At 49.6% G+C, this 27,947-nt stretch overlaps 1 protein-coding gene across 15 annotated transcripts in view; it reads right to left on the bottom strand.

The window, feature by feature from the left end:
• The window catches only part of PTPRS (protein tyrosine phosphatase receptor type S), a 123,369-nt gene that overhangs the window by 34,445 nt on the left and 60,977 nt on the right, over positions 1-27,947 (bottom strand). For 12 of the 15 annotated variants that reach the window (XM_052699901.1, XM_052699900.1, XM_052699906.1 and 9 more), the window contains exons 6-11: positions 22,228-22,338; positions 10,087-10,356; positions 7,401-7,982; positions 6,727-6,860; positions 6,416-6,560; positions 359-664 (exon numbers count right to left, since the gene is read on the bottom strand). In XM_052699901.1, the coding sequence (XP_052555861.1) occupies positions 359-664; positions 6,416-6,560; positions 6,727-6,860; positions 7,401-7,982; positions 10,087-10,356; positions 22,228-22,338 (1,548 nt within the window). The remainder of the gene's footprint in view (positions 1-358; positions 665-6,415; positions 6,561-6,726; positions 6,861-7,400; positions 7,983-10,086; positions 10,357-22,227; positions 22,339-27,947) is intronic. The other 3 variants (XM_052699915.1, XM_052699914.1, XM_052699912.1) reach the window with 1 other exon arrangement.

Below are 27,947 nucleotides of genomic sequence, written 5' to 3'. Positions count from 1 at the left end.
AAACTGCCCATCATTAACAGTTTTCTGCAAATTTAATGAAGAGACCCTTCCAGAAAGCCTGAGGAGCAGGTAACAAGGAATGCGTGGGGAAGTCTCACTATTTAAAGTCTCCTCCTTTTCTCTGGCGTCAGTTTCTTACTGCTCGCTTGGAGCACACGGCACGGACGGTGGGGGCCCACAGCCCCGCTTCCCAGAGGGGCAAAGGGGGACAGCCCCCAAAAAGGGGGACAGCACTCCGCTCCTCCAGCCCTCGGGGGGGGAGCAGCGCGGGGCCCACGCAGGCCCTGCTCTCGCATCAGCCACGAGAAGGGATCTGACGCGTGGGAAAGCCGGGACAGAACCAGAGAAGCGCAATTACCGTCTTCATCTGTCCGGACGATAACCGGCGAGCTCTCCGGGCCCGGCCCCACCTCCGTATGAGCCACGACAGTGATGCGATACTCTGTCCACTTCTCCAGGGACTCCAGCAGGATCTGACTGGTGGTTGGGGGGATATCATTCACCTCCTTAAGCTCCGTGTCCTCAGAGTCCAGCGCTCGATAGTAGACGCTGTAGCCGGCCAGGACGCCATTTTGGCTTTCGGCCGGAGGCGGCCGCCAACTTACCAGAATGGCGGTGGATCTGGTGCTGACGCACTTTATGTCTTGAGGGGGGGCAGACGGTTCTACGAGGGGGGAAAATTCAGGAGGGAAAGGGAAGAAGGGGGAAAAAAACAAAAGATGGGAAAGATAAAAAAGAAAAAAAAAAGAAAATGACAACAAAAAAATCTAAAATAAAACGTACAAAAATTTGGTTCAGGAAGACAAAATTAAAAAAGAAGAGAGCTTTTTCTTGTTGTCTTTTTTTTTTTTTTTTTTAATGAAAAGAGAAAAAAAAAAAAGCCAACAGAAGTGAAATGGGGCATCAAAACTGAAATGTGATAAAGCAAAGCACTGAAACAGAAGCGGGCCGGCCACGAGGGTCCTGCTGCTTTGGGTCTGCCACCAAGCCTGCAGGGCCTCGCCCTACACAAGAGCCTTCCTTCCAGCTCCTGCCTTACAGCGGTCTGGCAAATCCTGCCCTGGCTGCCAATCGAAGCCCTTGTTGCCAATTTGCGGTCTCTGAGACCTCAAATTTCCTTGCAGGGATCTGTGAAAAGTAACTAAGAAAAGCAAATCTTTGGCCAGAAGGTGTATGTTTAAGAGACCGTTCATCCAGATGTAAGTTATTAGTTGTGCACAGACTGAAGAAGGAGAAAAGACAGAGTGGTGACGGTCAGGTGCCAAGCAAAGAGCCTGCAGTGTTGGGTGAGGGCAAGTGCTCAGACAGGAGAGCTTAGAAAAAAGTCCTGCAAAGGAGTCTGTCCGGGTATTTAGGTGCCAGCGGGATTTTCAGAAGCAGCAGCATGCCTGGCTCTCATTTCACTCACTGTCCAAATTACTGCAGGACATTTGGGAAGGTCCCAAGAGAACAGCTTTGGAGAGCAAAGTCCCTCACTGCAGCGTTTGCTGAGCTGCCCTATCTGACGGCAGCAAGAGCTGCTCAGCACGCTGCGGGACGCTGCAAGCCCAGGCTGCCACAGCCATGTCCTTAGAGACCAGACTGCAAGCAGGACGGGTTTGTCGGGGCTGCCATGGGCCTGGAGCCTTCTGGACAGAGAAAGTCTGGTATTTCTGTACCCCGGTGCTAACCTGGTCACTCTGGGCTATCTCAGACCAGACTTCTTTCAATCACTAATTGCAATCAATCAGCCCTGGTAAGCAGAATGATCAGTTATGATGGTAAGTCTGCAACTCTCACCTCACTCAGACAATCTGCAACAAATAGGTTTTAATACTCTGCAGATCCTGCTGGAAATGAGGGCGTCCTTATGAGCCCCAGAGCATCACACGAGAGCAGCAGGGGAGTACACAAACGCTGTGTTCTTTCTCATTTCTCTTTTTCAATCAACAGAAAGCTCTTTCACTAAGAAAGTATTTTTTTTCTTTTTTCCAAACATCTCAATCCTGTCCCTGAGTCACCAGCAGATGTTTAGGCCCAGCTTGCTTTAAGGACTCGGCTAAACCAGGTCCCACTTTTCTCACTCTGTGCTGTGAAATCTGCATGCTTTTGCCTCCACTAAACAGAAATAAGAGCTTTGTAAAATGGTAGAGATAGTTCCTTCCACTGCAGCACTGAGCACCTTGGCCGGTAGGATGTTTTGAGTGCTCTTCTCCTACTTTCATGCTTTATTACTATTCTTTGGCAGCATTTAAGTGGAGTGAATGAAGCCCTTGCCTTTAGAAATCACAGCAGATTTTGGGTGGCAGTCCCTGGTAATGGCTAGCCACGCAAAGCAACACAGAACATGTGAAATAAACAAAACTCAAAGTAACAAACTTGAAAATAAAACATAAATCAAGCCAATAATTTAAAACATACAAACAAACAAAAAAAACATCAGAAAGGAAATAATAATAATAAAATAATACTGGTACAAAAGTGACTCTTTCCAGAACATTCCCAGTCTGTTTACCTACCTTCCATGCTTCAACTGCTAACTTATAAGACTTTCTTACGAGAGAACGAGAGAAACTGAGCTACGAGGTCAGACCAAGCTCCTGGTGGGTTTCTGCACATGACTGGCTTTTAGATGCCTCCCGGCCCCACTGCTGGCTGCCTGGCTGAGTTACACTCCCCCTGCCAGCAGAATCCCAGCGATCTGGGTCTCCAATCTGCTCTCTTTTGGTAAGCTACCTGTACAGGAGGCAGAGAGCAGGGTGGCAGATTCCCACTGATGGTTCTCCTTCCCCATTTAGCTCCCTCTGATCTGATGGATGCAGCACCAGCATCTCTAGAATGGAGTTGTACTTCTCTTTCCCACACCCCAGAAACAACTGCAGTCCTTTTAAGGGTATGGAGGAGAAAGACTCAATCATCCAGTGCTGTTTGCTCCTTTTGTATTCCTCATTGGGGGCTGGTGCTTTAAAAGCCACCTTTCCTACTTAGCAGTTGAGACAAAGCCACCACAGCTGAGAAACCCACTGCAGAGAGGGTCTGACCTGACCTACCCTTTCCATCCTGAAACTCATTATGAAAGTCCCAGTAAGCAGAGCTGGAGCTCCAGCTGGTACTTGGGTTCACTGTTTGCACTGCAGCAGCTGCGCATGGCCACGCTTGCTCACTCACCCTGTATGCTCCAGCATGGGGATCTACTGGGAGGCCCAGAAGGGAGAGGCCTCCTTTTGGGGTCGTTTGCTCTTTTTCAGGTGAAGAAGGCAGAGTGGTGGGTGGGGGATGGGGGAGAAGGCCCAGATCCCACCTGGACCTCCTCCCCATCACTCTCATTAACTACAGCACCTGGATGAAAACAGCCACCAAGTGCTGGCTGCCCATACTGGAGACGCATCAGGGGAGTTCATGGCACTGAGTTTCCTTCACAATCCAGACCAACCTGTGTGACCCTGGACACATGCATGCATGCGTGGGGACAGAATTAGTAAAGTGGGAGCAGTGCGCAGGAGGGACAGTACTGCAGCTCAGACTGGAGGCTGCGAGTCCCCCTCTGCAACAAACCCCTTCACTGGAAGGGAGCTGCAGCCCAGGCAGGTATCAGCTCTGTCTGTTGGCTCGTTTTTACCACACAGACAGCTCTTCGGGAACCCTTCCCTGCCCTCCCCAGGGCTCCAGGACGAGGGGCAGTGTGTGCAGATCCACACATGTGTGTGAGCCTGCGGCAACAGGGTGGACTGTATTTGTGAATCCGCTTGAGACCAGCCAGTACTCACCTGCACTGCATCTTTTACATGCTTTAAAGTTGACTGTCCAAGCCACAAGAATGACCCTTACTGACCTTATACAATACAATGTTTTTTAACCCTTTAGGTACCACAGACTTTGTATGCTTTTCTTTTTTCACTTCACATACTGGGAGGAAGGGGAAAGGGAAGGAGAGCAGAGCTAATGGGTAGGGGAAACATCCTTTCTTAGGAAGGAACGGAGGGTAAGAAATCCTCCTTGTTCCTCTACACCTACACATGCAGCGTCACAGCACCCACCCTGCCACCCATATGATGACACGTGCTTTGCACACTGAAATTTATGAGTATGAGCCCTGGACAGTCATGGCTAGGTAGAAGGGGCAAAACTGCTTCCTCCAATCATGAAATTCTGTCATTTTTTTTTTTTTTACAATCTATGTCTCTGGTACTTGAAGAGTTAAAACCCAGCTACTTCAAGAAGAAAAATATACTTTACCTTTAGTTTAATGGATTTTACTTTGGTTATGATGCTCAGGAGGAGCCACCCTGACAGGGAGGTGGAGGGTGTTGTGCAGAAAGGTGTGCAATGCAGGGAGGGCTGCGGCATGCAGGCACGTGCTTGCCAGCTGAGCTAGGAGGGGAAGAGCACTGAAAGCACTGGCAGGCTGCAGGAGAATGAGGGAGGCTTTGCTGCTGCAGAGACAAGATGCCATCGTGGTGTGAAACCTCCCAGCAAGAGACAGGCAGACAGAGAGCGGGGAGCTGGTTTCACTGGGCTGAGAGAGCATGCAGGCAGGCAGGCAGATAGCAGAAGAGAGAAGAGAGAGAAGAGCCATTGAGCGGGCCAAGGAGGAGCTGAACAGAAAAGGAGCTGCAGAGGGAAGACACAAAAGCCTGTCTTGAGCCAGACGGTCTGTGAGCCGAAGGATGTCGCCTGGACCAGGGAGAATTGACTTGTTCCTCCAACAGCCAGCCAGGAAAAAATGTTTCATCGTGTTACAGGACACTGACAGCTCCCAGCTGATGTTCTTAAGAGCGTTAAACTAATGAGACTATCCCTCTGAAAGCTGAGCTACAGAGAAATAAACCAGGCCTCACTCTGGGTAGGTGCCAGGTTAGAAAAAGACCCAAAGCCTTCCTCTTTCCCGGACTCCCTTCCCTTCACCCTTTAGGGAAAAATATTCGGTGTCACTAAGCCCTGCTGACATTGGCACCCCCAGCCCTCCTTCCAGCAGAAAGCACAAATCCAAGACTCTCTTTTCTTCCCATCCCCATGGATCTCAAGCAGGGAAACCCCTTGCAAAACAGAAGCAGAGTGTGGGTAAGGTTGACAATTATTTTCCAGGTTCTTTCAGTTCATTTTCCCCCACCCCATAGCAATGGCCCATTTGGCAGTACCATTCTGAGAACAGAACCACTGAATCTGCAGCCAAGTCAGGAAAGGATTTTCTTTGGATATGTGCAGAGAATACAAAAAAAAAAAAAAAAAAAAAAAAAAAGAAAGAAAAAAGGGAAAAAAGGGGAAGAACATCTGAAGGAAACAAGAAAACAAAATATGTTTGAATGAACTGAGAGAACCCCGTAAGGAATTCTGTCTATGCAGAAAGAGACTCCTCTTTCATCCCACTCCTGGGGGGAGAGAAGGAGAAGGAGAGAGATGGGAAAAAGAAAGAGAGAGACAGCGGGGAGTGACAACTGCAATGGGGAGACAGAGCAGGCGCCCACCAGCAGCCCACTGCTCCCCTTGTTAAGGGTTGAGGGATGGGAGCAGACACTCTCTCCTCACACTGGTGACCAGAGTAATTTCTGAGTTAGTTCTGCTCCCGGCTACTCCAAACTGCAGCGGAGTGATTTAGTAGAAATGAGAGGAGACAGAAAACACAAAGAACAGCTGCCACAGCCACTCATGCAGTGAAAAAACACCTCATTTAAAAGCAAAGATCTGTGAAAAGCCCAGGTTGAAATATTGCCATCCAGGGTTATTGTCCCCAGGGCAACAGCGAAGGGAGACAATCCATTAAACTAAAACCAGCACATTTTGGTTGCATACGCTCTATCCTGATGTCATTAATATCCCCCACAGCCTCCGCACGACTCCTCTCTCCCCTCTGCTGGAGCTCAGCTAGGCTCATTCCCTGCTCCTTAGGACAGCAGGTCTTCCTCCCAGCATCTGCAAGGCTGCTCACAGAGAACAGCATGAAGACTGCTTGCCCAAAAGTTGGTAAAAAAAATTGGACTTTTGATTCATCACCTTCCTTCCTCCTCTTCCTCCTGAGTCCCCCACCGTCTCCCTGCTCCATTGCTTGTGCCCGCCTTCCTGAGGCTGCTGGGTCGTGTCAGGTGGGCAGCCAAGCTGCTGCCCGATGGTGGGCTGCTGTCCTCCCTGAGCATGCTCAGCACCAGGGCCAGCTGAGCCCATCCACAAGATCAAACTACCCTCCACCCATCGCATGGACGCTGCTAACTCACTTCACACTGCCTGCCACGCAGAGCGTGCCCCAGCCCCGTGTGCCGAGCACATCTCTGTGTCTACAAAGTACTGGGTCCCGAAGATGTCCACCGCCCGCCATGGGAACCCCGGGTGGGTGGAAAGCCGTTGCACTGCGAACATCCTCCCCACAGCTCCATACCCCACCATCTCTGGCTCCCTGACTGTCTTCCCCTCAGAGAAGGGTGCGAAAAGGAGAGACACCTACTAGACTGCAAGGTGCGCTCTCTGACCTCCGGGGTGAAGGCCCCCAGGCCCAGAGCCGAGCGGGCAGCCAGTCGGAAGACATACTCAGTGTTGGGCTTCAGGCCTTCCACGGTGAAGGAGGTCGTTGGCTCGAAGTTCCTCGGCACCTGAGATGGGCGAGGGGGGAAGAAAAAAATAAAAACAAACAAAAAAGAGCAGAGGCGAGCCCTGCCCAGACACCTGCCCTGCTCCCCTTTCTCAGCCACCTCGAGGAACGGAGGGCCGGGATGCTCCTCAGGGCCCCAACCCGTAGTGCTGCTCCTCCACACTCACCTCTCTGCCGTGGTCTCCTTCCTTAAAGAGGAGCTCATACTTCACTATGATCTCCTGTCGAGGTGGGCTCCATGACAACATGATGCTTGTCTCTGTCTTGGCTTCTGCTCGGAAGTTCATCGGCTGCCCAGGAACTGGCACAGAGAAGGGCAGCCATGGGGTGGGAAGGGGCAGAGGAGGCAAAATGAGAGACAGGAGGAAGAACGTTAACTTGGCAAACTGGAAGAATTCTTCAAAGCCTGCGTATGAAGAGCATGTCAACAGTAAAATGCCACCTCCATTCAGCTCTGAGAAGGCGGTTTCTTTAACGAATTCAGCTTCACTATTCCCTGGGCAGCAAGAGTTTTCACATGTATTAAAGACATTTATAAAGTGGAAACTTAAGATATCTCACTCTGGAGAATGGATCAGCAAAAATTCTCCCCTGCATAACTGCTTGCCCTTCCCAGTTAAGCAACAGCCTTTCCGAGCAAAGACAGAACAAAAATCACTGCTAGCCCCTTGGGCTACAGTTGCTGGACCAAACCTCCTCCTAGAAAGTTACTCCTGTTTTAACCAAACTGAATTAGTAAATAAAAAGATGCTCTGGTGACACAGCAGTCACAGCTGGATAATGCTATGAACCAACACCTCGCCCTCCTGCATCCCAGAAGGTCAGTTATGCAGGTACTCACCTCCCTGCTGCGTCTTAACCTGGATGGGGTCAGAAAGAGGCCCATCTCCCACAGAGGTGAAGGCCAGGACCCGAACCGTGTAGGTTTCATCCTCAAGGAGGCTGCCCACCGTGGTGAGGAGGCTGTCATCCACATTGTGCTTCTGCCAGTTGCTGACAGGTTGGTCAGGCTCCATAGTGTAATACACACGATAGCCACGGATCTGCCCATTGGGCTCCACTGGTTCCTCCCACTGGATAATCATAGTGGTGCTGCTCAGCATTCGTCCCTGCACATTACGGGGGGCACTGGCAGGAGCTTGTTCCCCAGTGCGAGTGACCACTGACTCACTGGGAGGCCCCTGCCCAATGCTGTTGACTGCAGAGACCCAGATCTCATACTCAGAGTTGGGGCTGAGCCCCCCAATGCTGTAGCGCGTGGTGGTGATGTCCTCTTTGATCTGATATGGTCCATCCTGGCTTTTAGACTTGTATTCAATGACATAGTAGGACACGGGGTCTGGATTTCCAGAGTCCCAGGTGATGGTAATGCTCGTTGCTGTCGTCTCTGTCACCACTGGTGTCCCAGGAGCCTTGGGCAGCGCTGAGAATCAGGAAGAACAGACATTAAAAAAACCCCACAAAAAAGTATGCTGAAATGGTGCCTAATTGGGCTGGTTAGGGCTTAGGAGCCAGAGGCACAGCACCAATCACAGTGCGTCAGTTCAGCCAAGTGCTGCTGAAATATTACGAACCTAGTTATACACTCCATTATTCTTCTTAAGCTGCTACATCAGAAGAGATGTGCTCAGCTAAACATCTGGAATCATTAGTGCAGACTTCAGCTGAACATCCTTCAGCTCACGGGGCAGTAAGGAAAAGCAGTTTTGCATGAGCTCCTTCAGAGCACATAATCAGATCCTCTGAAGCAGCACTAGCTGCCCAGCTCTAGCACTGCTGAATTTCTCCACGTCTAGCATGCTGGTAGCGGGACAGCGAGGACTGCAATATCCAGAACCAGAAAGCTATCAGTATGTGCAGTACTTAATTGCCATCCACAAATGTCTCAATTAGTAAATGTCTGTCTACCTTGTCTCTCAAATAAAGACTAACATGCTGGAGACTGTATGCTAAATACGGGAAACCTTTACCAGCAAGCTTGATGTGTTTTCCTCACTGCATGCTTTAGACCCCTTCCGATCATATCTTCTCTAAACTTGAGGTTCTAAAGCTTTAATTTCTCAGTTCGTCTTCTGACTGGCAAATATTGCAGATGCTTACACACAGGAATGTAAGGGGAACAAAAGGGGTACCAAAATAAAACAACAAAGGGCACAATGTACCAGCATGGCACGATTCCATAGAGGACAGCTAGAAGCAGAAGCAAGGCCTTTTAAATTAACAGCATAAGAGGGAAGTGAAGGAAAATACTCAGGAGAATAAGGAGCACTTTAGTCCAGCCACAAGCATCCTTTAACCAACACGTGAGCTCATAGCACGAGCGTCACGGCAAGACTCACTGGTCCCTACTCACTTCTACGGTGAGCCCTTCCTTAGCCAGATGCAGTGACACAATCAGGACGGTTTCTTGTTAGCCTTCCCATTCTCCAAGTTACTTCTCTTCCTCTCCCCCTCCTCTCCAATTCCTCTCCCACCCCACCACCCCCAGATCCCTGTCAGGCAATGCCATCACTCAGAGCAAACACCAGCTCATACAAGAGCTCTACACTCACCCAACCACGGGGGCATCCCGCTTGGGTTTAAATACTCCCCTGCTGAGGACAGAATAGATTGAAGATTGCACCTGTGCTCCTCCTGGGAATTGCTAGCTGGAAGCTGGGGTTATGTAACCTCTTGCTGAGGCAATAACAACCACTAAGATGCTGGATCTAGGCTCGAGGGCATACGTGTCAGAGAGCCTCAGGGCCTCGGTTGCATCTCTAACCTTGGAAAGGGATGGCATGCAGGCTTCAAGCCACCCACGGCTCCTTGCAATCTGCCCTGCCAGCCCCATACCCAAGCAAGCAGGGTTTTAAACCAATTATCTTCATAACAGACAGCCCAGTGGTCCAAAAGCAAGGAAAGATTTCAAGCCAGCAGCGTCCCATTCACTGGGAATTGGTGCGTGGGATCCCCAAAGATGCATGCACAGATCCCAGCACGTGGCACTCGTGATGCGCAAGTTTATCTTCCTGCTCATGCTCACGTTGACATGTACATACAGGCCTGTACCAAAAAGGACTCACATACATGCAGTCAGGCACCTGCATGCCCATACAGCCACTTTGCTCTGACTCACATGCACACACATTCATGCACAACCACCTTTTTTTCATGCACGATCACGTCCCACATCCATTACGAGCAGATCAGTCACGGGCTCACCTCGTGCAGGCACACAAAGACGCGAGCAGGCACAGCTCCTCTCACATCCCAACGCAGTGCCACGGTGACACAGGCGCCCATGCTCTGGCGAAGGCTCACAGGCACAACACGGATCTACTGGTGCTCACATGCACGACCACGACGCATGCCCACGCTGGCTGTGCACGCATGCCCAGACTCCCCCGAACGACCACGCACCCAGCAGTGCCTCGCACACGGACACACGGACGCAGCAGCTCACTCATTGTGTTCGCGCTCCTGCAGACATGCACAGTCGGGGGACCCACGCACTCGCTCACGCAGGCGTGCTCACACTCCCTTACATTTCACCGTGATCTGAGCAACGGCTTCTATGACTCCCAGACTGGACATGGCCACACACGTGTAGTTGGCGGAATCCTTGACATCCGTGAGCTCCAGGACGTTGCGGCCCACGGGCATGTCGTCTTCGGGCGTCAGGTCCTCCGCTCCTTGCATCCACTTGACGTAGGGCATGGGCGAGCCCACCGCCACGCAGGTGATGTTGACGTTGCCCCCGGGCATGATTTCGTGGCTGACGGGGAGGATGGAGAAGCGAGGGGCCACACGCCGAACTGCGGACGAGACGCACAGAGGTAACAAAAAAACAAAACGAAACGAAACGAAAACCAAAACAAAGGAAAAAAACAAAAAAGAAGAAGAAAGAAAGAAAAAAAGAAGAAAAGGGAGAAAAAGAAAAAAGAGCAAAAGATAATTTAAATATAGACGGTGTTTGTCACTATTCATTTTCTTCCTTCATTTAAAAAAAACAGAAATCAAATAAACTAGAAATCAAAAACCAAAAACCAATAAAATTAAACTTCAAATAAATGTTTACTTCACAAACAATATATAGAATATAGACATAAAAGCGGTATTTCATAGCAACAGGGTTCCATTGATCAAGATTAGACCCATCACAGCACAGATAAATACACAAAAATTTATTAGCAATTTCTCATCTTTACAGGCACAGAGCTGGCGTGGCGAGACGCGGAAATCTCCTCCGCTGGGGACCCCAGCTCCCCGCTCCCCCCGCCGCGGGGTCGGCTCGGCCCCATTGCAGGAGCTCCCCCGCCACCACGGCCCCAGGATGTCCCCAGCCCAGGGGTGGTGGCGGGGAGGGCGGGCGCGGAGGTGGGAACTTCTCAGGATTTCGCCTGGCTCGAAAGGCCAAGTCTTGCAGAGAGCCATGGGATGTAACCGAGACGTGGCACAGCCCCAAATGGGTAAAACGTTTAGCTGGTGGTTGAGTGTGAGAGCCGTCCCCCTGGGGAGAGAACGAGCGTGGAAAAGATGAGAAACTCTAATGAAATTTTTGTGGTTTTCGGGTATAGAAACCCTAACAAAGCCTCTTTAAGATCTGACACGGTTCCATTGATAGATGCAGCTCTCAGAGTCACAAACATCATGCAAAATAGGTAAAAAAGAGACAGAGAAAAAAAGAGAGAAAGAGATAGAAAGAGGAAAATGCAGAGAAATCGAATTTATGGGCGCTAGCAAATGCCCACATGGATACAGGATAGGAAGAGAGCGATAGAGGAAGAAGAAGACAAGGAGGAGAACAGGAGGGGAGGGAGAGAAGAGAGAAAGAGGGAGGGGAGGGGGAAACCCACTTTAATGCTGCATACTTTTCTAGCTGATGTGACCCAATGTGGTGGCTCACATTGTCACATCTCAGCCCTGGCGGAATAATAAATAGAATAGAATTAATAAGAAAAACAAGGTAATGAAAATTTAACGTTGAGAAAACAGTGACATGTTCTGTGCATCTCCTTAGCAGAGAAGTGGATGCAGCTTCCAGACCTGACACGGTAAGAACATGGACGCAGGGGACGGTATGGTTTCCTTGGCTCCATTTTCTGAACTAAGGGCAGCCGAGGCAGTGCTGCTCCTTCGGGGGAAGCAGGAGAAAGGACAAAGTGGTGAAGGAGGTGGGTCAGAGGGGCCCTGGCAGGGAGCCGAGCACAGAGTCCCCATCCCACAAGCAGAGGGAGAAGGGCCCAGATCCCGAGAAGCGGCAGCAGCCCAGGGAGAAAAGGAGCAGGAATGCTTCCAGTTCAGGAGAGAGCCATGCAATGAACAGCCCTCGGGAAGGGGCAGAGAGGGGCAGGAGGAGTGCTGGGGCCTGCAAAATACTGCTATGAAGTTCTGCTCCTCTGAGCAACCTCTCTAAAGTCAGAAACAGCTGCATCCATGCAATAGCAATGCAGAGGACTCAAAGCTAAGCCTGCAATCTCTCTTCCCGAGTTCCAGTGCGTTCAGATGCCCCTGGCTTTTCCAGTATCTACTTCTCAGCCTACTCCCCCCGGCTGCCACTCAGCACTGGAACCCTTTCAGGCAGGAAGGGTGCTGCCAGGTGGGACAGCGGCTGTTTTCCATTTAGTGCAGTTTTGTTAAATGAAAGCCAAATACGGCTCCACGTCCTCCCACAAAAAGACAAGGAGATGTCTTCATAGGAAGGTGTGCTCTCTCCATCATGCCACTGGATTCTTTTCTGCAGTTACTGCTACCCAAGCACCAGAGAGGGGAGGAAGAGAAGACTTCCAGCTTTCAGGCATTAGGAACTTGGATATGTCAGAGGGGAATTCCTGCATGCACGCATTTGCAAAGGGGATGGACAGCATGCCTTCACCTGCAGTGCGGCTGGGGAAGGGATGCGAATGCAGAGAGAGGGACTGAAAACTCACCTGGCACTACCACTAGCAGAAGTCTTTCTGCTTACAGAAAGCTGTAAGGAGAGCACCATGGCGCTGCACAAGCGCAGGCACCAGGACAGGCTCGCAAGAGCAGGCAACGTGCTTCTTGCTCCCCCCTGTCATCCCTACGTGAAAGATTTGTAGCCTTTGACCTGAGGGTACATCCCTGCTACCTGCTCCATCCTTCCTTCCACTGTCTGTTACGGGAGGTATCACATTTCAGAAAATGGAGCCATGTGAAGACCACACCGGTCACAGTCTGAGACAAGATGGAGAGAACTCAAAGAGAAACAAGTGGGGTCAACATGCAGACAGATCTAGGTGGGGATGGCTCTTCTGAGTAAGGGCTGACATGTAACCTTCTGGAGAGGGGAGGCGGGTGGGGAGAGGTGAGGAGAAATGGGGAGACATCCGCCGGACAAGATCCAGCCAGCAAACAGCATCAACAGCAACAAACAACGGCAGGTGGGATGCAAACACCGAGTTGTCATGGAAACAGAACAAGACAATTAATTCAAACCGAGGCTAATCACAAAGAAATAAAACCAAACTAAAAGAGGAAAGGGGGAAAAAAAAAGCAAAACAAAACAAAACAAAAACCAGAATTTAATAACTGAAAATCATCATTTGATGTATGGCAGAGTGTTGAGAATCGGAGTCTGAAAGGGGGCACGCTGCTGTCTGTGTGTTTTTGGCAGGGAAAGGAAGAGCCACTCACAGAACACAAGCTCAGGAGCCCAGCCATGAGCCCACCTCCTCTGCACGTCCACGTGGGAAGTGATTCTCACCACCCTCGCAGCACCCAGGGCTTCAGGTCAGCTCTGTGGGCTTTGGGACAGCCTCACTGCTCGGCTGCTTTAACAGCATTTGTCACACTTAACTAATGGGAAGCAGCCAGGACATCTGGTGCCAGCTGAAGACACCGCACGTTCTGTGAAAAGGCAGAATTTGGATTAGGGTTATTGGCAGACGAATGCAAGAGCAAAAGAGGCAGTAGCATTCCCTGGTTCCAAAAAATCTACACGCTCCTGCGTGTGCACAACTGTACAAACATCCACACATCAGCCTGGGATGTGAAAACAACTCCAGCGCTAGCTGAGGCTGGAGATCTCAGCGAGTCCCTAGGTGCATCCCTGCCAGGGCTCAGGGCTGTGACAACAGCATTTACTCTAACAGGAAATACTTGTAGGGCTTGTCTCTGGACACCAGGAACCATGTTTACTGTTTGATTTAATTGCCATACCACTCTGATGTGACTGCTGACATGAGACTTCTCAAGCTGAGAATCTCTGGGTCAGCGTTTGGGTCAGAGCTTAGGAGGAGAGTGGTGATGGGAAGAAAGCTTGAAGAGCAGTGAGAGACTCAATCGAGAGCAATTTCAGCTCTGGCTCCAGCTGGGTTTCATGCATAGCAGCTGAAAAAGTGATTTATTTTCCATCTAAAAATGCAGAAAAATGAATCTTTCTGCTTTGTCATCCAACAAACTCGAAGGACTGGAAAGCTAAGAGGAAGAGCTGCCCTCTCTGGAATGGAGAAGAAGTGATGGGGCACTCAAGGCTCCACTTTATAGACCACTTCTCTCACACTCCACCAATTTATCACACATCTCATCGCCCTTCCTTTCTAGGGCTGGGCTCCCTCGGTGTCTCTCAGACAGGAACATCCCATTTCTGGAGCACAAAGCAGACTTCTAACCTGGAGACAACAGCATTTCTGAAGGCAGTCTCTGCTACTGTGCAGATAAAAATATCCCAAGTGCCAGTGCAAGGATGGCAGAAGTCACCACCACCACGAGCTTTTCGTCTCTCCCATCAGATGCTGAGGGTGCAGCCAGGCCAAGGCCTACAACTCCTGCTGCTCCCAAGAAGCCCCTCAGCCCTGAGTCTCAGGGATGTTTGGTTTCCATGACAGCTTTGTCAAACCTATTTTACAAAGCCAACATGCAGACACCCGTGCATGCTCCATGTGCATGTGCAGCATCTCCTGATAGACACACACAAGCAGGCACTGACAAACAGACATTTTCAACAGCCAAAAAACTCTCAGGTGCTTTTTTTAAACAAGGATACAGCTCACTGCTGATAGAACCAGACATCACAACTGGAGCTGGACACTTGTGATGCAATTCAAACAGTGCAGGGAAGCGATTTATGAGGCATTGAAAGATTTCTTAACTCCAATTTGTTTTGGTATGGGTATTTGCTGGGTATTTCACACAGGCAAACGTGCCCCCCAAGTCCTGGTTAGTTTTCAGTAGAAACTGAACAGATCCACTGCTTTTCACAGCCTTTAAAGCCAATTGGTTTTGTTGCTGCTCATCGATACAGAGAGGTTAACTCGGGTTGTGTTCTGTGAGTGGCATTTTTGGTGCATTACTCTTTCCCACAAAAAGGTACCAATCAACATCACTTAGGTTCCCTCCCACCATTCCATTAAAAATTGCTGGGGTCCCCAGGTGGGAGATGTTTTGGAAAGGACAGGTTTACAGACCTGGTCGGAAGAGACACTGGGAGATCCAGGGCTGACTTTTGCAACACCAGAAACCATCCTTACAATGCGTTCCCAGGACGCTGCTAGTGAGAGAAACCTGAGGGACACCCACTGGTTCCACTTGTTAAGCCCTTTCCAGATCAGCTCAAGGAGAAAAATGTTGGAGGAGGAGTGAGGTGGGGAAAGGAGAACATCTACACCAGATCCCACCGCTTCAAACCCCGATTCACGTTAAAAAGCAACCAAAAGATAAACACACTTTATATCTTAAAGGAGAAATTAATTGAAAAAAGGAAAGAACAGAAAGTGAAGTGAGTGGTTGAAAGCACCAAACAAAACCAAATGGTATTAAACATTTTGACACTCAGCAAGCTGCTGCTCCAAATGAGGTGAGAAGGCGGACATTATTGGCCATTTTGGTGAGACAGGAGTCATTCCGTCTTGCTCCAAAATGAGGAGGGGCAGGGGAAAGGGTGCCAAAATAATGTGCAGCCTCTACATTATTAGTGAAGCTTAGATTACACCTGTCCTCCCCTCCCAAAAGGTGGTGCATCCCTGCCCCAGGCTGCGCGGCAGCCGCCCTTCCTCTCCCGTTCCAATTCCAAAATCACCGCACGGTGAGACGCTGCGGGGGTTTGGGTTTCTGACCTCCGTCCCTCCAGAGGAAGAGATACTTCCCCGTGCGCCCACCTCCGTCCTGATTTCCTTCATGGTAAATAAAAATGAATAAGTAAACAGGTAGATAAATAAAGAATGAGACCAAGGCTTGGAATTGGTCTGGAGGAAATCCATTACCTTCCCAATCGTTGTTACTTTTCCACTTAAAAACACACATGATTTGAGTGACAGGCTGGCTGAGTATCTCTCGTCTTTTGCAATTCTTTTTTTTTTTCTTTTTTTTTTTTCTGGTGGTTTTTACAGGATTGAATATGAAACAATCAGAACCCAATTGTTTTTCAAGCAGATCCGTAAAACTAAACAGAGGCTTTGCTATGTTATTTTTGTTAATTTGACAAGGTGTAATCTAATTTTTTCCCCTAAAACAAAGAGAACAGCGATGCAAAAGGTGTAAGAGACACAGGCAGGCAGAGATTTCGAGATCAGTACAGCACAGTGTTCCTGCAAAGTGCCCTCTATAGAGATATACATAGATATACATAGATATACATATATATATAGTTTTGATTTGCTTTTTTGGGTGGTGGCTTTTTGTATCTGTTTCCTAATACCCTTGAGAAATCCTTCTGCAGAAACACAGCAGATTTGTCGGTTTGGTTTGGAACTACAGTTTCAGAGCTGAGGACACCCCAAGAAGAGGCAGGGCGCTCCCCCACCCGTGGAAGTGCCAACGAGGCCCAAATCGTCACCAAACAACCCCTCTCTGAACTCCAGAGCCTGGAAACCAGCACTGCAGGGGCAGCTGTTCGCATGGTGGTTCTGCCTCCCTCTTTCCCGTTAAGGAACTAGCTAATGCAAAGCTAGGAAGGGAATCCCATCCCTGTGTTTTAAGACATCAACGACTGTATTGACCTCGTGGACGTCTGTGAAATCCACAGTGCAACTGAAATTATTTCCTTCTGATCTCTAAAAGATACTGAGAGTTAAACAGCTTGGCAGCTGTTCCACTTGTTTATGGAGGGATGGACTGAGGAACCAGCAGCTCTGTTTTAATGGTCAAATTATATGACCTGAACTTAATCCAGGAGAGGACTAAGGGCTACTTTACTCCTTACATTTGTCACATTTTAATAAATTTTGAAGCCGTATTTCCTGAGGTCCTATGCATGCTATTTCTGCATTTTCCATGGCTTTTGTGTTAACTGAATGGAACTAGTTTTGCTCTGATGTGTTTACCCCTGGCCTGGTTTCACCTTCAGCCTCCAAATGAGTTGAGGTTTTCCAGAGGGCCTTGAAAAATACTGGAAATGTTCTCAGAAGGAACTTGGCTGCAAAACTGCTTCTGGGTGCACAAGCCCCATGCTCGACTCCAGCAGCAGCAGAGGCACAGCCCAAGCATTGTGCTGCTTTAAATGCCTGTTGAGCCATTTAAAAACCTCTGTGCAGCGACCAGAATCTCGACAGAGAGGAAAAGGGCCCATCCTTCCAGCACCACAACTGCTGCCTTTTGTAACTCCCGACAGGTCGCTGCTGTGTGAAACAGGGCAACGTTTTGAGTTCTGGTAAATTCAACCACGGCCATTTGCCCGGAACCAGCAGCAGCTCTGCAGAGGTTGCTGAAGCGCAGCCCACAGCGCGGTGCTGTGTTCCTTCCTCCTTCCATCTGTAGTAAGGGAGAGCAGGCAGGGACAGTCCTCGCACGCTGAGCCAAGCAGCTGGCTATTGAAATCAAAGCAGCACAGACGTAAGAGCTTAAAGCTCTCAGTTAGACAGGAGCTACAAACTGTTCCATTTCAAGGGAGCAAAACAGCTGTGGCCATAGACCTTAGACAAGCACTATGGGATCTCTGTGGGGCATGGCCTGGGAGATTCACTGATGCCTGCAGAAAGGCACTGCTGGGTTTCAAGCCTGGTTCCACCCATCAGAGAGCAGTGAGCGCCTCAGCTCTTCTGGACAAGACTCGAAGCCTGTTAAAGTGCCAAAAAGGCTTCCTTGTGCCCCAGCTGAAAGAAGGCCACTGAGCTCTGCCAGCCCTATGGCTGTGCAGGGAGAGAGGGAGAGGCAGCAGGCTCCAAACCCCACCAGCAAGAAAGACACTCGTTACACAGGACTTCCCAATGGGCCGAGCTGCAGGCACAACTCCTCTCCCCCACTTCTGATCTGCTTCTGCAGCTCTCCACGAAGATGCTTCTGCATTTTGAGCTTGGAAATTCCCTGCTAGCAGACTTATTTTGGACTGTGACGCGATCTGATCCGCAATGACACACAGTGAAACCACAGGCCAATACGTTCAAGACCATGCCCCTAAATCCCATCACACCAGGTAACTGCCTGGAGTGGGTTTCGAGTCTCTGCTTCCTTGCCCAGTGCCATTCAAGCCTACAGTGACTGCATTCAATTTAGCTTTAGTTTACTGTTCTTGATGCTATTATTGTTTCTATTCACTCTTAAGGAAGAATTTATCTTAAGACCTTCTCAGACCACAAGTGATTCTAGCAGCAGCAATGCAGTTAGGGCACGTTAGAGATATTTCATAAAAGATAAAATAAACAAATACAAAAATAAATGGTGTATAAATCCCTTTTTCATTGCATCTAAATCCTAAAACTCAAACTCCTATTCATGAAGGAAAATCCTGTGATTAGTGGTGACTAACACCTTTTAGTCCCAGGCAGGAGGGAGGTGGGATGGGAACACCTTATTTCAAACTCTATTCCTTCTCTCTTGCTCTTTTTAAATAGAGCATGTCTTTTTTTCTTTTTCTTTAAATAGAATGCTGGGGCTGGGAGATGTCTTTTGGTTGTTGTTGGCATTAGGCAAAGTTAGAAGAGCCACAGCTGGCTGCTCTAAAAGACATGATCAACAGTGCAGCATTTCGGAGAGGTACCGTGGTACCTATGGGGGAAGGGGAGAGACTTGAAGGGGGGGGGAATACCAGTACTGAGGGTCCGAGCACTGAAATCTCAGTATTTTAAGAAAAAGAGAGAGAAAGACAGAAAGAAAGAGAGAGACAGAGAAAGAGAGAGACAGATACTGTGTCAATACTGCACTGGATTTCTCAAAAATCACACAGCTTTAATACCTGTACACTAGGAAAGCCACTCCTTTGGTAGATTATTGAGTAGTGAGGACTGATGGGTGGAGGGAAATGCATAAACAGGGACAGAAGGGCATTCAATTCTGCACAGGGCAAAAGCACCAAGCACCAGAGGTACAACTAACACACTGCAAAAACCCACCTGTTTACTATCCCATGTGGCTGCCCGCTCAGGATGCACACATGGGAGGCAACAGAAGCTTAATGGGGATAAACAGGGAGATGAGAAGAGGGAAAAGAGGCATTTTCAGCTCGAATGTCACTCGTCAGATTTCTTATTGCTGTTTACAATGTGGAATGCAGCTGCCAGATGTGCCCCTGCAGCATCTTTCGCGTCTACTGCTGCTGCATTTCTCTTTCCACACTCCTCTCCAAAGGAGGGCTCTGCCTTGTCTGGCAGCAGCACTTCGGAGCTCGCTGCGCCGGCTGCTTTTCGAGGTGCCCCAATGCCAGGGGACGAGGAGGGCCAGCGGGGAGGCAGAGCCGTGAGATGCGGGCTGTGAGGGGCAGACGCCTGCGTGCGGTGGGGCACGGAGGGAGCTCCGTCCTCCCGCGGCAGAGCAGCGCCTGCGTGCGGTGCCTTGGCTCTGCACAGCGCGGCTGGGCCGTCCTGCGTCCTCTGCGTGCAGGAACTGGGGGGCAGCCGCCCCCAGCCGAGGCACGCGGCCCGGCCCTGCCCTCGCTCTGCCCTCCGACCATCTTTTCCACTTCCCAGGTCCCTCCCTCCCCTCACGACAAAGGCTCGTCCCCAACAGCAGTGCTTCCACGGACAGGCGTTAGAGCTGTGTGACCCCTTCCTGCTGAGGACTGGGGGTTCGGTTACCACTGGGGGGGCAGGAACACTGGCTTCTCACAATGCGTTTGGAATCAACTACAGCACAGCATAACCAACCAGAACTGAAACGGGAAACCAAGAGAAAGCAAAAAACCCAACGGAACGAACCACTTAGAAAGTAATTGTAAATCCACTTCAAATCAATCAGAATTGTAGAAAAGGAAAAAAAAAAAAAAGACAAACCAAACAAAAAAAACTATACATACTTATATACAGAAAAAAATAATTGGTAATTAATTTAAAAAGTGCATGCAAAGAAGATTGTTACATTCTCCTATCATGCATCAGGCCCAATGTCCAAACGGCAAGGTAACCATGACGACAGAAAGTGCAAGAACTCAGCAACATTACCAAAGGATGCATAGAGGCCCACAATGCAACTCAACTCATCTCCGCAAGACCCGGGAACAGCGGGTCTCGCTCATCTTAAAGATTTCTTGCTTTTTCTCTTTTTTTTTAATTATTTTTTTTAATTTTCATTTTTTTATTTTCTCTTAAGAATGTAAAAATGTGGGTAAAGAAAGTAAAAAAGAAAAAAACCACACCAACCTTCTCGTAGCTCTGAGGGATGTTAAGGGGGTTTGATGCGGAACACAATGACATGAGGAGAAGAGAAAAATAGGGGAAACACAGAGAGAGTAAAAAAAGGCCTTCTCAAGGCTGTCAGCTGCAAATTGATTGTTGTTTTTTTTTCTTTTTTTTTTTTTCTCTTAATCAAAACAAAAGGAAAGGAAAAAAAATGAAGATAGTAACGACCCTCCTTCCTCGCCTTCCTGCCTTCCCCCTCCCATCCAGCCAGGCCACAGCAGGCGAGCTCTGCAGGGCCGGCCCGCCAGCCGTCCTGGCCCAGAAGCGTCCGGGCCGAGGGGCGCCGACCTGCGGAGCCGCCGGGGGGCGGCGGGGGCCGCGGCGGGTCCCTGCAGAGCACTCGGCCCCGGCACAGCCCTGCTGCCCGCGCTCCCCCCGCCCCAACCCGGCTCTGAGTGAGGAAAAGGAAATCGTTAGAAGGAGAAAAGGAAACCCAAAGCGAAACATTTCCTCGCAGTGTTCACTTACAACTCCTATCCCGGGTGCTCTACAGACAAGCGAGCTACGGGAGAAACAAGGCATTGGGAACGCGGGAGTGTTGGAGCCTCTCTTAGAACAAAAATCGGGAAGAAAAAGGCGCGTGAACGTTCCCTCCCACCAACGCATAATCCACTGCGGAAACCTGTTACCTTTCCACGATAATAACAGACAAGAAACAAGAATTAAACAGCATGAGAAGCGCCCGCTGAGCCGCCTGCACCCCGCAGGGAAGGCCTGGCTGCGGCCACGTCTGCGGGAGGGCTCCGAGTGGCCAGAAAGGTGGAGATTTGGGAAGAAACAAATAGCAGAAAATCACCACCTTTTTTGCTTGTTTGTTTTTTGTTACTGTTTGTTTTAGAGAAAGAGCCCCAGCTGTCTGCCCTGGATGAGCATCAGATCCAGCCTGCCCCAGAGTAGGATCAGGAACTGCCCTGAATGAGTATCGGTCCGGATTTGCATCCCAAAAAGCAGCATTTCGGGGCCTGACTGACAGGGCAAATTTCAAAATGCAATTTTCCAGCTGGCCACAAAAGGCTATTTAAAAATGTAGCTTGGAAACGTTAAATTATTAAAAGCCTTCTCTCCATGCGCATGTGATTTAGTGAGCGTGAGACACGAGTGAGAGCGAGACAGAGAGCGAGAAAGGAGCGCCGGAGCACAGCTCTGTGCGGGGCTGCAGAGGGAACGGGGGTGGGGTGGGCGGCGCTTCCTCTGCCATGGGATGGAAATGGGAACAGTTTGCTGGGATGGAATTTTGCTTTTTTTTCCTCCCGATGCTATTTTTCTTTTTTTTTTTTTTTTTAAAGTGAGAAGGACCGGTCCTGCTCTCTCATTATCAAAAGTTTTGCTCTGGAAAGATATTAAACCAAAGCCACACACAAATGTTACAGATGAGAGAGACAAAAATAGAACAAAGAAAGCAGAAAGGCAACAGCCCCTGGGTGGGAGTAGATCGAGGGGGCACTCAGCAGGAGCCGGTCCCATCATCTGTTCCGTGTGACACGGGCAAAGGGATTTGTCACTGATGGCAGAGATGTCTGCTGGCCACTCCAAGCTCTGCAGCTCTGCCTGCGGCAGCGCTCACACCCAAGGCATCAGTGACAAAGTGCTGCTGGTAAAGGGAAAACCTGGAACACAAGCAGGGAGTTGGGGATGTCCCCTCCTGCTGCAACCTGGGAAGGTCCTGGGTGAAAGGGTCTGGCAGGGGAGGGCTGAGGAGGCCCTCCCCTCCTCTCACACCCCTACCAGCAAAACTGAGACCTTCCCGCTTCCAGCCAGCAGAGATTCTTAGTGAGGAAAGGGGATTATGGCCTCTGCAGCCAAAGCTAGGTGCTCCTCTCTGGGCTGATGCTGGCAGATTCTTGGACTGGTCTGGATTGCACTCAGCTTCACAAGGGTGACACAGCCTTGTACCGCTGCTCTGCAGCTCTCGGGTGCCGGCCGGAGCCCCAGCAGCAGGGAGGAACTCAGGGTACACCAGGACAGCCCTGCGAGCTCAGGAGTGCACTGCAGGGATCCGAGCAGAAGCACCAGAGCCTTCCCCGTGCTCAGCACAGGAGCAAATGAGAGCGCTGGGGACAAAGGACGGCCACGGGGAGGGCAATATCTGCCAGCGCTGCGTGCCGACACGCTCCCTACCTCTCACGTAAAGGTTTGCAGGTGAGGAGTAGCGCACTCCCGCGCTGTTGCTGGCGACGCATTCGTACTTCCCCTGGTCCGTCTCCTCGCTGCTTTCGATCTGCAGGCCACCTGGCAGGAGAGAGGGAGACCGCAGCACAGACAGTCATCACCACTTTGTTTTCAGAGGAAGCAGGAGCATCAGTGTTGCTTTCTCCTCCCCTCAGGCAAACGCGCGCCGGAACGCTGCTAGGGGTCTTGGGATGGGAAAGGAAGAGCCCTGCCAGGATCAGCTCCTGCCTGTACTCTGAGCTACAGCTGGACGTGGCCAGCAGGAAGGGAAGCCTCACACCCGCCTCTGGATGAAGTGTCACTCTGTACTGAACTAATTAGCAGAAATACCGACTGTTGTGACTTCTGCAATGCAGACATTCTGCACCAGAACTCATGAAATCAGCTTCAGTAATCCGTATTACTGCGATCGTCAGAAATCTGTCTGAAGACAGTCAGCTTCCCCCTGCTCCATCTGAAGCAGCGACCGCAGGGATGGCGGGATTGTCACCCAACGTCCAGCATCCCTGGAGCACTCTTACCAGTGTTCTGTGCCTCAGTTTGTGACTGAGGAATCTCACAGGAGATAAAGCGTGAAAATCACATTACTGCTAATGAATATTTTCAAATTGCGTGTTAGGCCTATGCTGACTGGACCAAAAGGATTACATTACTTTCTTAAACCTGTAAATTATTGGAGCTGACAAGAACATACCGGGAGCCCAAACTAAATACCCCCGTAAGCAGACATGCATGTATATGCAGCATGTAACTACATGGAAGAAAACTGCCTCATTTACCTCAAAGGGCTTCACTCCTGCAAAACTTCAGTTAGAATACATACAACATAAATAATTCACCGGGCTATCAAATGTTTTATGTATTAGGAGTACATGATTATACTACAGAAATGGGCAGAGCTCACATGAGCCGAGACTCCTAACTCCCATCCCTGGAAAAAGCAATAATAGTAAGAACAATTCCAGATCTAATATTAATGATAGCATCTTCAGTCGGGTGCAGATGCAGCCCCTTCAGAGCGATGTGTCTGCATGGGGAGGACATGGAGCTTGTGCTGTGTGTGCAGGGTGCAGCAGGATGCTGTGCGGGAAGCCGTGAGGCTGCAAGTGCTTCTGACAGCAACGGGATGTGAAAGTGCAGCTCCCACCCAGACCCACTGCGTCTGGTAGATCCCAAAGGCAGGACAGAGAGAATGAAAAAAAACCACAACAGCGCTAAATCGAACTGAAGTCATTTCAAAAGAACCTGAGGGTATTTCAGTGTGAGAGGAGTGAGAAACCAAATGCTGAAGCTGCACACTGAAACATCAGCTGAGCATTTTTCACACTGAACTGAGGCTCGAGTATCATCTGCCTTCTGAAACTTCCACAGAGGCGGAAAGCTGCTCGGGAAGCCTTCCCAGAAACTTCTGTTTGTCTGGACAAATCTGTGATAACTTCAGCTGGTTCCAGGCAAACCTGGCACTCACGAGTGCTGCTCATCGGAGCGTGCGATGGGGTGAACGCAGCGCAGAGCAGGAGCAGCACCGAACTGCAGCACACAGCTGTACTGCAGGGATGAGGACCCAATCCCTCATCCTGACCATCCCAGCTTTGCTGGTGAATGCAGTGTGGAAGTCACCCTGCAGTCAGCTGCCAGGAGCCAACGGAGATGACGTGTGAAAAAATAATTATCTCACACACAGCACCTGATGCTGCTTTTTACCAACAGAGATTTACAGTCTTTTAAACTTGTCAGTGCTAAAGCAAGGTTCCAAAGGTGTGTGCACACTCTTCCTGCTGACTTTCATCGACAGCCGGAGCTCTTTTGGGCCTCCATTAATGACACGGTGCAGAAGCTACTTACCATGGGTATCTCTTCCAGAAAAACCTAAGGGTGAGAGAGTGGAGAGGAGAGGGGAAGACGGCCCTGAAGACAAGGAGATGGGAGCCTGAGCAAAGGACTGGAAAACTTCCACTACAATCAGTGGCTCAGGATCACTTTGCAACAGTTAAGAGAGACTCTAACTATTTACCAAGCTTTGATAACATTTACTGCCCAAGACAATCTTCTGTCCTTTGCAGTCCTGGAGAGATCAGCTCTTAAAACTCTGCCATAAATCTGAGGCAGTACAGCCTGAGACGTTATTAGAATAACAGTACCGGTATTACCGAGTGCACCCAGCAAACAGAAACAGACATCATAACCATATATAAAATAAAGACAGGTATAAAAAAGAAATAAATATCCAGAGGTGAAGCAGGACAAGAGAACGTAACACAACAACAAGAATCTGGATTGAGTACAGGTCAATGAAACAGGAACTGAGTGGAGAGAAGTGTTTGGAGAGTGGGTGAGTGAGTGGTGGGGGGTGTCTTACCTCGGATCGGTGTACCTTCTGCAAAGAAAACAAAGAAAAGAAGTGAAAAGACTGCAAAAGCCCCAACACCTGGATTGCCTGTGGGAAAAGGACCTGAGTCAAGGAAGACAGTTCCCAGTAGGAAACTTCCTGTGCTATCTCAAATTAGAGGGACAGACTGAAGAGGGTTCGGGTACTCAAGGTGGGATGCCCTTTATAAAGCAGTCCAATTCAGCTGGCTGTTTACAGAGCCTCCGTGGCACTTATCTTGGAAGCTCTTTGAGACTGGCTCCATTTTGCTGGTAAGAATGGATAGAAAGTCTTCAAGCTCTCAGCTAACATTACTGTTTGTTATTTGCAGAACGTGTGATGAACCTGCACATCTTCATCACCCTGGGGGAAAGGAGACAGCATTATGTTGGTGTCAGCCAAGTCACAGAAAGGACATCCAGGTACCCTGCATCACATTTAGAGTTGCAGGTCTGATCCCAGCTCTGCCAGCGAATTCCCAGTTCCAAACTTAAGCTTTTGGCACGGATGTGTGAGGAATTCAATGCGTGTCCTTAACAGGACCTTCAGTTATCCTTCAGTGGCTCAGCACAGAGATTGAAGCCAGATGCTCCGCATTAAATAAAGTTGTGCTATTGCTCAGGTGCAGGGGGTGCTCGTGCCACCGTTCTACAATCATCCCAAACCCCAGTGCAGGAGAGGGTATTTTTGGAGAGAAGAGCCCTGCTCTGCTTGTTGTGGTTTTTATTCAAACCCCCTCCAGTTGTCTCCAGTGCCTGACATGAGCGTTCTGTCTGGGCAGGTCTCACAGATGAGAGGAGGTGACTTCATCATGGCTGTGAACCACACCACAGCCCAGGTGGCAGCAAAATCACTGTGCCCCCGTTTGACCTCTGGAGCTCGAAACCATCTTCCTTTGAAAACACGGCAGGTCCTTTTGCTCACAGCGGCATTCAAACTCGTTACACAGCTTATTAAAAAAGGGAGGTTGATTGCTTTGCTTTTTTACCCCAATCCTGAGAACAGAGCAGATTCCGCAATTCCAAATATTGCCTCTTACTTGGGAAAAGCACAAGAGTTTCTCCGTAACGGTAACAACTGCTGTCACTCTGCAGCCAGGGCTCGTACTGAGCACTACTGGACAAATAGCAGCCTGCACACTCTCCTCTCCCCCGGCGAGAATTACGTTCCCCTCTCTAAAGATGGGGAAACCGAGGTTGAGGTGAAGCAATGCGCCCGCGGTGGCAGGGAGCGCTGCGGCAGAGGAGCCCAGGCCTCCCGCGTGTCGGCTGCCTGAGCCACAGCCTCCCTTCAGCGCTCAGCCCTGCTCACCCTTCTTGTGCTGCGGCTCAGTCCTCCGTTTTCAGGATAGAAGGTAAAAATATACAGATACTGATTACAGTTTGTCTTTATTTTTCAAAGGAGATGAGGGGAGAGAGGTATTATAGTGTTAGGATATTAGATTCTAGGTGTACTCAGCTTCTAGTTAAGAGGTTAGGTTATTTGCTAGAGAAAAGTTAGCGTCTAGTTAGGGTTAGGAACTAGCTAAGGTTAATAAAGCAGGCCGGTTAGCTATCAAAGGGACAAAGGTTGGAGAGACAGCGCTTGAAAGAGGTGGGGGAGCAAGAATTTGGGCAGATCTCCACACAGGAGACGGCAGGAAGGTCTGGAAAAGCGAGAGACAAAGCAGCAAAGGGTTATAGATCAACTCAGTGGAAATAAAAACAGCCTCCAATCCTTCTGTCTCAAAACTGGAGTGAAAATCTGCCATCTGTGGCACAAATCTGGAACGAGGCTAATGGGAAGCGGGTTGAGAGGGGAGGAGACCCCAGCAGCACCCACTGCTGTAATGTTTTGTTGGCCTTGCCAGGCTTTGCAACTTCTTGCAAAGGTGCACCACAACGGGCAGGAGAAACGTGATGGAAGTTTGAGCTGTGTCACATCGGAGAGACAGTGGCAGAACCGCCCCGTGTTACCGTAGGCTGGTTGTTCCCTGTTCCACCTAAACATCAGAGCTGTCCCTGGAAACAGGCTGCTGGCAGCTCTTGGGGAGCCAAGCAATGCTGCTTCGATGCTTCCAATTCTGACTCTGGCATTTGGGACACAGAGGTGAGGAGCAAAACACGGTTATGTGTATTAAGATGGCCCACAGCTGGGACAGAGATGACAGAATTTGAACCAAAACGAGATCAGATAACTATCAAGGGAAGAACGGTAGTTCGAATGGTGGCAGGGACACAGATGGTAGATTTTCACTACTGGAGTTTCACATCTAACCAGCTTCATTTTCAATTTAGGGGAGCGGGATGAGGCTAGAAGGGGATCGGGGTAGAATAATAGCACCAGCTTTGGAGGAAAACAAAAGGAGGAAGAGTTCCCATGGATGCAGACCTCCCAGGTGGAAAGTAGGTTATGCAAAATATTCATTTTGCCTTCTGCATCCCCCTAGGAACAGAAAATCTGTTCGTTCAGGAAAAACATTGAGGCTGCACAAGCCCAGACGGCCAGCATAGCATTCAGCAGCAGAGGCAAAAGGCACCCGGCCCTGGGACCAAGATGGTGCCAGGCAGAACTCCATGCGCAGGCGTCTCCCTGGGCAGAGAAGAGGGGATCTGCTCTTCCACCATCCCTTTCTCTAACTCTTCCCACACAGCAAGCTGCCCACGATTCTCTAAGCCTTCAACACAGGGAGAGGAGGAAAGTCACCATTGCCATGGTAATGACAGAAAACACATCCCCACCTTCTGTCAGACCACGTGTGAGAACACGTGTGTGCTGCGCTCCCCTCCCGAGGGCTGGAGAGAGCTTTCTATTCTAAACAAGCAAGCAATCATCAAGGGTCTCCTGCAATTTTAAAACGCCGGATCCTGGGTGACAGCTGCAATTGCTGCATCTCTGATCACAAAAGGGGACGTGGCACAGGAGCTCTGCAGGGCTTCTCAGGGGACAGAGCTGACGTGGACGGGGTGCTTTTCCAACCGCCGGTGACGAACAGCCTCAATTTGGAAATGCTGCATCCTCACCTCTCCCTTCCAAAAAGTCCAATAACTCTGTTAGATGTGAAACTCCAGGACCTCCTGCAGGTGTGAACACAATTATCACAGGTCCAGGGTACAAGCTACTGTGTATTTGGGGAATTCCAGGACAACTGTTGCTAAGTTACAAAAAAGTCTATCCAATGTTAGGAGGTTCATATTTAGCTGTTATCTCTTCATACAGATTTATTAATTAGGATTATTATTATTCTTTTTGTAGCCTGCAATACCCCTGCAGAAATTATTAAGAGGGCAGAAGATCCCTACTGAAAGAGTTAGTAGAAGAA

Source organism: Tympanuchus pallidicinctus, unplaced genomic scaffold (assembly GCF_026119805.1).
Source record: "Tympanuchus pallidicinctus isolate F22 unplaced genomic scaffold, pur_lepc_1.0 scaffold38, whole genome shotgun sequence".
NCBI lineage: Eukaryota > Metazoa > Chordata > Aves > Galliformes > Phasianidae > Tympanuchus > Tympanuchus pallidicinctus.
This window is presented reverse-complemented; position numbering and strand designations above follow the sequence as displayed.